Raw genomic sequence first — 10914 nt, 5'->3', positions numbered from 1 at the left:
AATAACTTAGATACAATAAATGCGGAAGTATTCAAACTTAATAATAGTCATCCATTCTCCAAACCACACGTCAGAATACAGATTACATTTCGTCCAAAGGGTCACATCACGGGGTACCTATCAGCTTGCCACCCGCACGCGGGCATCCCCTACGGAGAGTTTCGCTTCGTGACTCTTCACGAACGAGAGGCTCGGGGCTTTTCCAGACGAAGGACGTAAAGTCCCAACTGTCGGCATATGGCTCTGATACCAATTGTGACAGTTCTCAGGGTCACATTTCCATACCAAAAGTACAATTCCAAAACCAAAGGCATAACCAAAAGTAATAACAAGCCCTAAACAAAAGTACATCAAGAGGGCTTCTCCATTTTACCTCCGAGTTCAAACCTGTTAAGGAAAATAAATCTACAGGGTGAGCAAAACGCTCGTGAGGCCAAGAACACACATGCGGACACATAGTTCAGATAACAAGCTCAAATACAATTCAGGTAATAGCTTGCAAGTAATTAATAACGCCGATAAAATGTAACCAGAAACAATTCAAGAATATGGAAGCTCTCAGGAGCTAAGTTCCACATTTGCCGATGTCATTTGTATATCTCCCCGTGATGACTCTCCGTCAACCGGGTTGATATTTTCATATCCGTAGTTCACCACTTACTTCTCATCCGTCCACCATACACCACTTCGGGCCCGCACGACATTTATAAGGCGATACTTTACGAGTATGCCAAGCGAGATCTCTCAATAGATCAAGCTTATCATGTAAATCTCATGGTTTACCAAGGTTCCCGACCAAGCCCATGCCGGCTCGAGTTCCAAGGTCGGCCTATGAGTTTGGGCGTCCCCCATGTATCATGTAAATGTCGAGGAGATTCACTCCATCGACGTATGCAATCATAGCATACCATGTCATATATTCAAGCATTTGACAGGTTTAAACATGTATTTCAGGTCATATAAACCAGGCAAAACATGTCAGGCATGAGTCATTTGTTTCAAATGAGGACGAGTGCGATTAAGTACACACTCGACTCCATTTTTTCCAAAATCAAATAGGCTAAACATGTAATCAGGTAAGTCAAGCATGAATCAAGTCTTTAGAGTTCAAGTAGGCATACACTTGACACTCACCAGTTATGCAAGCAAGTAGGTTGGAGGGAGAGTTCAAACTTCCACGGTAGGGTCCTCTTGGAGGTCCTCGTGCGTGCCTGAACATCGAATAGTAGATAATTACTATAGGTCCCCAAGTGGTGAGAAAGATTGGACACGGGTAAGGTTCGGAAATATTTGAAAACTTCGTTTGACTTGTCTTTGAAGTTGGATTCTCAAAAGGGTGCAGGACTCGAGTAAAAATCGGATTATTATCCTTAAAATCATTGGTTGGAAACGAGTATGAGCAAAACGATTGCAAATCGAACGATCGAAATCGAAAGAGGGCTGGCCACGCCACAATCCGGCCGGAACCTGGCCGGATATCCGGCCGGATTTCTGGCCGGATTGGAGGCAGTGGCTAACCTCCTTTTTTTCAAACTTCACCACTAATCCGGCCGACAATCCGGCCAGTTTCTGGCCGGATTCTGTGGAATAGTTCCTTCGCGGATTTCCTTTGGAATTTCAGAATTTTCGATTTTTGGTCAAATCTTTGAAAAATCATAATTTCTTTTCTACAAATCGAAACTTGATAAATTTGGTACCGTTGGAATCGTCTTCCAAAGTACTAAAAGTCCTTAGAAGACATTGTTCCATGAATCTAAGTGGAAGGTATTCAAAAATGAGCCTAAAGTTGCTGTTCTAGATTACCAGGATTGAGCCGGGGTTGGTTTTTCGCCAACTTTGGAAATTCGGCAAAAATCACTCGTTGCAAACCGGCCCTTGAAACTTATAACTCAATTAGAAGTGCAAGTAAAGTTTTGGACAGAGCAAGCGTCTCAAGAATCGGAGTTTCGAGCACCAAGATATGGTAGCTCAAAGTTGGGAAAGATTCAAGACGGTTACAAAATTTCCAGATTTGGTTCCGACTTTGGACCTTTTATTAAGTGTCGAAACGGACTTGGATTGACACCAAATTTTGCAGTATAATACTCCCATATGAAGGGTATCTCTCTATCAAATTTCATGAAAAAATACCCTCGGAAAGGTGGTTAATCAATCAACCAAAGTTTGGAAAAATCCTTAAGGCAATCTGTCCAAATCTAAGGTTTCAAAAACGAGGCAGTCGCCGTATTTTGATCATAACTCCCTCAATTTAACTCGGAATTGGGAATGGTTGATAGTGTTAGAAAATACATTCACAGGGTTAAAATTTCACAGAAGAAATCGTTTCAAGTTTCAGCATGCAACTGGTTCAAAATTAAGCCTAAAGTTGCAGCATCATCAAATCATTTCGGCAGAACGGGGAAACAGGACAGCCGACTTCAGATGAATGGTGTGGCTCACACACATGAAACCAAAATGTGCATTATACACCGTTGGAAACATGGGAATGTCTAGTTTCAAATGCCGCTAACGGCACTTGATTTCAACGTCGGAGTACGGAGTTATGGACGAAACACGAACACTGGTCTGGTTACGACGGCAACCATTTCCCAGATTACTAGCTTTGGAAAATAAATTCTTTTGATCAACCAAAACTCAATATTTTTCAACGAAATTTTGTACACAACTTCTACAACATGTAAACAACATAATCAAGCCATTAAATCCTCAAATTTCTGCATTAAAGTGACCGAACAGAGCAGGGGTAAAATGGAAACTTTTTGTTTCAAGAGTTCAATAACGTTTCTGGTAACAAAGCACCTTTAATCTACTTCCTTAAGCTCTAATTCAGCAACAAAACCATCATCAAACATCATCACAGCCATCAACCCAAAGTGGGAGTTCATAGAGCCCACGTTTAACAATTTTCCAACATCCACAACAACCCATAAGAGATCAAGAGCTAAAAGATATGCTAGACTTCCAAAAATCAAAGTTAGAAGGCTAGATTAAGACTTACTCTTGGTTGATGTTTAAGACAGAGATTCGGTTCTTCCTTGCTCCTAAGTGAGCCGTGCAAATCCTCCCCTTTTTAGCTAGATGTGAACTCCAAGGCTTAGGCTAAGTGGTGCTAAATTTTGAGAAGATTTGGTGGTGATTTGCATGAGCTTTGAAAGAGGAAATGTTGAAGGTTTCGGTTGTTCTTTGTTGCAGTCTAGCCGTCCATGAAGCTTTGCAGAAATGAAATGAGATTGCTGGTTCCTTTGCGTACATAAGACGCTTGACGTCTAATATATTAAATACGTCAAATCAATTACAACTAGTGCCCTACGCGCGCGTTTTGTGTTCGATTTCTCTTACGTTTGTTGCACTAGTGCACTAAACCTCTAGGGCACTTACATTCATATAAATTTTATTCATTCTTAATTGTCCCAAAATAATTGTCCAAAGTCCCTCAATCAAGCGCGCACGTGAAAACACGTATTTCCAATTTAGGCGCAATAAAATGAAACCTTCGAGAAATTCTTATAACGATCGTACCACTAGCTACCACTTGTGTGCTTAAACCTAAAATTGTCTATTTTAGGACCATTGTATATGTCTCAAATTTTTGAACTTATTTTATTCCCAATTGGCTAAAGTGTTTAGACACGTTTTCACTTTTTCACTAAACAAGCGTCTAAGAAAATAATTTTTTGAAACGAGATACTTTAAAAATATAACGAAGCTATAAAACCATGTACTTAGGTCTAATAAGGATAGAAAATAATATTCGGGGCAAAAATCCAAATAGATAATTAATTGAGCCAAAATTAGGGGTTTTTTTAAAAATAATAATAATTTTACGAGTCCTCACGTGAATTGAGTATTAATTCCTCCATTAACCTTTCTTAATCTATTATTGATCGTTCTTAATTCTCCAATAAATAATACACTCCCAATTCAAGTATGGCCTAGAAAAACGTGCACCCGTCGTTCCGGACTAAACAAATTTTTGAAAAGCGAATTTTTCAACAAAACGCTTTAAAAATATAAAGAGGCGTCATTCCATATAAATGGATTTAAAATGGTCGAAATAAATAATTTGAAGAAAATGAGTGAATAATCATTTAAATATTCCAGTAATATTCTATAAAAATAAGAAAATTTTCGGGTTCTCACAAAAGCCTTATCGAGTTTATCAACATTTAGAAGCACATGTTTACATATCAGAAGTAACACAGGCTTATCAGAATACACAAGTTTCCTAACATTCTTAGCCTTGATTATCATGTTTTGCTTCTTAGTACTTGACTTAATCAATGCTTGTTCATTTGGAACACGAGGGGTGTTGACTTTACCCTTGGTCGAATGCTCACTTTTTGAAGTGGAGCAATTTCCAGGTTCGGCCGTCTTTTGTTTCCTCTTTTGACGGTCTAAGTCACATTCCCTTTGCAATTTAATTTGGTCCTCATATACTTGTGCGGGTGTGAGAGGTGTTAGGACCATGTATTTACCATTGTGCAATAGAGTGTACTTATTAGACCTACCGTCAAAGGTGACATGCTTATCAAATTGCCAAGATCTTCCTAAAATCACGAGTGGCATGCATAGGGACAACATCGCATACTACTTCATCAATATAATTGCCAATTAAAAAAGGAAGACGTACGTGCTTGTAGACACGCACTTCTCCATCTTCATTTAGCCATTGTAGTCGGTACGAGTGTGGATGTCTAGTCGTAGGAAGCCCCAAACTCTCCACCATTAGCAAACTTGCTACATTGGTGCAACTTCCTCCATCAATGATGAGGTTGCACACTTTGCCACTTATTTTACATCGAGTGTAAAACAAGTTCTCTCGTTGCAATTGCTCATCTTCTTTAACTCGGGGGGTTAGCACTCGTCGTGCTACCAAGCAACCAATTTCCCCTTGAGTGGGAGAACACTCTTCCTCGGCCGAGTCATTCTCCAAGCAGTCATCCTTGGTCAAGGTCAGCATCTCCTCACATTCATCATCATCAGAAACGACTTCTCCATTGTGAGTTATGAGCATGACCCTTTGATTCAGACATTGAGATTGGATATGTCCGAATCCTTGGCATTTGAAACACTTAATGTTCCTACTCCTAGGCTTAGGAGTCTCTTGAGCCGACTTTGAAGTTGACCTAGATAGATCAACAAACTTGTTAGGGGTAGAATTGAAATTTCGGTTAGGGAAGTTACCTTGATTTCGGCTAGAAGTGATTGGTGTTGTCGAATTTCCAGCTTCATAGGAGGTTCTCCTCGGCTGACCTCCTCTCCAAGGTTGCGGATTCATAATGGTATTGGTTCGGCCTCCCTTTCTCAATTCTTTCCCCTTTCGGCCTTGATGGTTAATTCGAATAGGTCGCTCATATCCAAATAGTGTTGAAGTTTCAAGGCCTCTTGAAGGTCAGAGTTCAACCCTCTATGAAACCTTGCCATTGTGGCCTCACTATCTTCTTGGATATTAGCCCTCATCATGGCCATCTCGATCTCCTTGTAATAATCCTCCACACTCATGTTGCCTTGAGTGAGAGTTTGTAGTTTTGAATGGAGATCGCGGTTATAGTAGTTTGGAACAAACCTCTTGCGCATCATGGCCTTGAGTTCACGCCAAGTTCGGACTTGCGGTTCACCATTTCTTCTCTTTCTAGTCCGTACTTGATCCCACCAAACGAGGACATAGTCGGTGAACTCAACAGTGGCAACCTTCACCTTTTGTTCCTCGCTCTAGTTATAGCAATCGAAAACCATTTCAATTCGGCCTTCCCATTCCAAGTAAGCCTCAGGGTCACTTTTTCCTTGGAAAGTAGGAACTTTGGTTTTAAGTCCCTTAAGCACGTCCTTAGACGTGTCCCTTTTAGGCCTCTCGGCACTTTCTTCATCCTCACTTGCCAAATAGTCCTCATAATTTGCCCCTTTGGTATCGTTTGGATGTCGGTTGTGAGATCTAGAGCGAGAGCCTCTCGTGAAGCTCTTGGAGAGTTCATCGAAGCGGTTGTGCATTTCCTCTATTTGTTGTTCACTAATCCGCTTAAGCTTGGCTTTCATTGTAATCTGTGGTTGGATTAGCTTGCTCCATGTCTTTCGTTTTTGCCCTGCCAAGTGTTAGCAAACCAGAAAATAATTCACAAATATCCTCACTTCACTCCCTAACTGTTTCACTTGCACTCGTGTTTCACTCCAAATGCACTCAAATAATGGGAAAATGCCGGTTTTCATCCCTAAACTTTGGGGTAAGGACACATTTCGTCCCTCAACTTTTGGCCTCAACACATTTGATGTCTGAATTAATAATTTTTGACCAATGTTATCCTTAAACGGCTATTTTGCCAATTTTTAAACGGACCGTTAAGTATTCTTTTTTTCTTTGTCTGAACAAAAACAAAATCAGGTAAGTATCCAGCTGTCTCCACTTTCCCTTCTACGAAACCAACCTGAACTTGATTTGCTCTCTTCTAACCCTTTTCTTTCACTTCGGCAACAACCAAATCGCATTCCTCCAAGACTAAAGAAGATCGAAGAAGCTGACCTGCTGCCCTGTGATTAAAGTAAGAAAGTGGAGAAATATGTCGGTGCGAAAGAAAGAGTTGGAAAATTGTGCACCCCCAAATTATGGTAAGCTGTCCAGGTTTAGTATTTGTTAATTAAAGCTTTAATGATGAAAAGTTTGACCTTTTTTGGCATTGCATGTAGATGTGGTCTGTTTATGATGTTTTATTGACTTCGTTTGGGTCCAGCGACAAAGTTTGACATTTTTTTTGAATATGATACATATGGGTCATTTTTCGCTGTTTTGTGGATGTCATCTTGTTAATGTTTGGTCCACATTGTTTGAAAAGATTAATTTTTTTAATGGTTAGAACATCTATGCTTGAATAATAAACTTGTGGTCCCTTTTGGATGGTTATGTTATAATAAAAAGTATGATTCTGTTAAACTTGTGGTCCCTTTTATTGACTTCGTTTGGGTCCAGCTACAAAGTTTGACATTTTTTTTTGAATATGATACATATGGGCCATTTTTCCCTGTTTTGTAGATGTAATCTTGTTAATGTTTGATCGACATTGTTTGAAAAGTTTAATTTTTTTAATGGTTAGAACATATGGTTTATCCGATTCTGTTAGAATATGAAAGTTGTGGTTTGTTTACTTATTCAGTATTTGATATATACAATTTTTTTTAATTATCAGAACAAGGTAGCTCACTGATTACACTAAAATGTCACTGTGGGGGGTTGATTTTTTACACTCCTCAACCACATTATAAGGGTGGAGATGTATGTGTCCTTGATTACATTGAGAGTATAGGTTTGAGTATTTTTGAAGTGGATAGATTGATTGAGGCTGCTGGTGTCTTTGGTCACAAAGTGTACTATGGTTGGGAGAACAATAGCTTTAAAAGGATAGACAATAGTAGAGAATTAAATGGATATATTCAGAGGACTGCTGGTTCAATTAAGGAAATTATCTTGTACGTTGAAGTCTCATTCCATGAAATTCTGGTTCACCAACTTGGCTATGATCCTTATGAGGTTGATGAGAATGAAAAAAGTCCTAGTAATGGTAAAGATAAAACTGCAAATGATGACCATGAAAGGGGAGGGAATGATAACAATGAAGCTGATTCATCCAGTGAGTCTTTCTTCTCAGCGTTAGATTCTGATTATAATCAAAGTGAAGAAGATGATGCTGATTTCGATGGTAACATAGATAAAAATGCTGAATGGTTGGGTGTAGAGCACTATAAGGAATTGCAAACTAATTCGGCAAAACAAGGACAGGTTGAGGCTGATTTGGTTCAACCTGAAGATGATGATGTAGCCCCTAATTCTGAATCAGATTTTGAGAGTGTACATGGGTCTGATGATGAAAATGGTAGTAATAGGTTTGTTGTGTTCAATCCCAAGCACATGGATAATCCAAAATTGGAATTAAAGATGTATTTTAGTACCATCAAAGAGTGCAAGTTAGCTATTACGAACTACAGTGTGAGACAGGGGAGGCCTTGTAAATTTGTGAAGCAGGATTTGGTTAGATTGAGGGCAAAATGCAGAAATGAAGGCTGTAATTGGCAGATCTATGCTAAAAAATTGGGTGGGGAAGGAAGTGTGCAAATTAGGACATTTGAGGACATTCACAAATGTGGCTTTACTTATGAAAATCCACTTGTAAATTCTGGATGGGTTGGTAGAAAGTATTGTGAGGAGTTTAGATCCAATCCTAAGGTAGATATGGAGTATTTTAGAAAAACAGTGATGAAGGAAAACAAATGCTCCTTCTCAAAAAAACAAACATATAGGGCTAGAAAAAAGGCTTTGGACATTATTCATGGTAGTGAAAGTGACCAATACAGCAAGTTAGGAGCCTACATGCATGAAATTCAGAAATCTAATCCTGGTAGCTCTATCATATTAAAGACTGTGGATGGCACTCCAAAAGGGCAGCAAAGGTTCCAAAGACTTTATATGTGTTTTCATGGAGTGAAACAAGGCTTTTTAGGTGGGTGTAGGCCATTGATTGGGGTAGATGGCACATTTTTGAAAGGAATAGTAGGGGGGATTCTATTAATTGCTGTTGGACTAGATGCTAATAATAGCATTTTTCCAGTTGCATATGCTGCAGTTGACGGTGAAAACAAGGAATCCTGGACATGGTTCTTCAAGTTGCTTAAAGAGGATTTGAAAATTGAGAGAGATTATGAATGGACTATCATGAGTGACAAGCAAAAGGGACTAATTCAAGCTTGTAGTCATGTTTTTCCAAATGCAGCCCATAGGTTCTGTGTAAAGCACTTACACAACAACTTTTCTACTTCTGGGTTCAAAGGTGAAGCTCTAAGGAGAGCATTGTGGGCTGCTGCAAAAGCAACTACACCAGCAGAATTTGGCAGGAAAATAGAAGACATGGCAGCAATTGACTTGGATGCTGCCAAATGGTTTGATGATAAACCACCATCTCAATGGAGCAGAGCATACTTTAGCACCCATTCGAAGTGTGATGTCCTATTGAATAATATTTGTGAGTGTTTCAACAGTAAAATTTTGGATGCTAGAGAGAAGCCAATCATTGAAATGCTGGAAATACTAAGGTTGTATATGATGCAAAGAATGCAGCAGAATAGAGACATTGCTAGACAGAAATGGAAAGACTCTCTGTATTGTCCTAGAATCATTGAGAGAGTACAAAAAAGAATGGATAAGGCAACACAGTGTTTTCCTTTCAAGTCAAATGATGACTTGTATGAAGTTTCCAACTCATATGGTGATCATTATGCTGTGAATATTAAAGAGTACACTTGTTCATGTAGGAGATGGGAGCTGACAGGAATTCCTTGTCCCCATGTAATTGCTGCACTTTGGTTAGCTAAAAAGGATCCCATGTTATATCTATCCAACTGGTATACAGTTGAGACATACCTAAAATGCTATGAAGGAGCTATTTGTCCAATGAATGGGGAAGGAAATTGGGAGAAGACTGATGTTGATGGTCCAAAACCCCCTTTATATGGTAAAACAGCTGGAAGACCTAAAAAACAAAGGAGAAGGACTGCTGATGAGGACCAGCAAGAAAAGGAAAAAAAGGCCAAGAAAATGAGTAGAGTGGGGCAGGTAATAAGATGCAAATACTGTCTGCAAAAAGATCACAACGTGAGATCTTGTAAGCTTAAAAAGGCTGAAAACAATGCCTCAGGATCTGGTATACAGAGCAATGAAGCTGCCAATAATGCAAGATCTGATGAAGTTGACAGTGGAGACTGCAATGAAGCTAATCGCACTGAGGTTCTGGTTACATGTACTCCCCAAATATTTGACAAGAATCCAAATAATAAGTCTGCCAAAAGAACAGTAAGCCTTTCATTACAACTTTTTTTATGTTACAGTTTCATTTTCTCACCTTCTATTCAATAGTTTATAAAAATTGAGTCACTGATTGATGATGTTTTCCTTTCTTTTGCAGAAAAGACCACATGCAAAAAGTAGAGTTCAAGATGGGTCAATGCATGATGCAACAGAGTTTGCAAATTCAACTGTGAGTTTGGTACATGTTTGCCACAGCAACAAAGTTTATCTTATCATAGTATTTTCTAATTATTTATTTGGATGGTGTAGGGGACTAATCATTTGGAAGATGTTCCTATTACAAGTTCTGTCCCAGCGTCTCCTAATTTATATGAAGTTTTCGGTCTAAAAAGATCTCAAGTGAAATACAGCCAACCACTACATTCAAGAAAAGAGCAAGAGAAAGTGCAGATGCCTGTCAAAGCCAAATCTGTCCACATGGAAGTTGCTGCTGCTGCTACTGCTGCTACCAAACGAGTTGCTGGTTCTTCAAGAATGAAGGGGAAAAACAAACTACTATAAATGTTCATAGTAGATGCCTTGCATGGATCTTTTATTTTGATGTAGATTATGGACTGAAGTTGACAGTAGGAATTGTCCTTTTTTGATGCTGATATCTTATTTTGGTAGTGGTCACCTTTTTGTTTATGGTGGTGGTCACCTTTTTGTTTATGGTGGTGATCCTTTCTCTCGTTTAAGGATCAGATATTGCTATTTTTACTCTTTCATCAGCTGAAAAACTGACAAAATGTTGAGAGTATATTTTGAGTATTTGCTCACTTTAATTATGTGTTTGGAGTATTTTGAGTATTTTAAGGATCAGATATTGCCATTTTTGTCATGTTTGGTTTTGCGTATATATTGATATAAATTAATGGTCTATAACTTAATTACACATTTTCTTAATAGTAATTTTTCTCCCTTTTGAGATATGAGATTCATGTTTTCTTGCTTTCTCTTGTTCAAGGGCTTTTAATCAAGAGCCCTTGATTTAGTGATGACAAATTCTACAGGTCAAACGTATTGAACTTGAGAAACTAAGTAATATAATATGGAAGAAAAGAAAAACTCTAGTACCCCAAGTAAATGAC

General features: G+C 38.8%; 1 protein-coding gene and 1 long non-coding RNA gene across 2 annotated transcripts; one reads left to right on the top strand and one right to left on the bottom strand.

Moving 5' to 3' along the window:
• Positions 1–276: 276 nt before the first annotated feature.
• LOC140021777 (uncharacterized) lies at positions 277–1380 on the bottom strand. Its single transcript, XR_011825757.1, has 2 exons — positions 1135–1380; positions 277–387 (listed from the first exon to the last, which is right to left on the bottom strand). It is a non-coding gene; the product is annotated as an uncharacterized lncRNA (long non-coding RNA).
• Positions 1381–9337: 7957 nt separating this feature from the next.
• Positions 9338–10431, top strand: LOC140021767 (uncharacterized). Its single transcript, XM_072073059.1, has 3 exons — positions 9338–9829; positions 9942–10013; positions 10094–10431. Exons 1-3 carry the CDS (start codon positions 9362–9364, stop codon positions 10343–10345), a joined length of 792 nt encoding a protein of 263 aa, XP_071929160.1. The 5' UTR covers positions 9338–9361; the 3' UTR covers positions 10346–10431.
• The last annotated feature ends 483 nt before the right edge of the window (positions 10432–10914 follow it).

Source organism: Coffea arabica, chromosome 11e, assembly GCF_036785885.1.
Source record: "Coffea arabica cultivar ET-39 chromosome 11e, Coffea Arabica ET-39 HiFi, whole genome shotgun sequence".
Lineage (NCBI taxonomy): Eukaryota > Viridiplantae > Streptophyta > Magnoliopsida > Gentianales > Rubiaceae > Coffea > Coffea arabica.
Note: the sequence above shows the minus strand (reverse complement) of the source record. Positions and strands in the feature narration are given on the sequence as shown.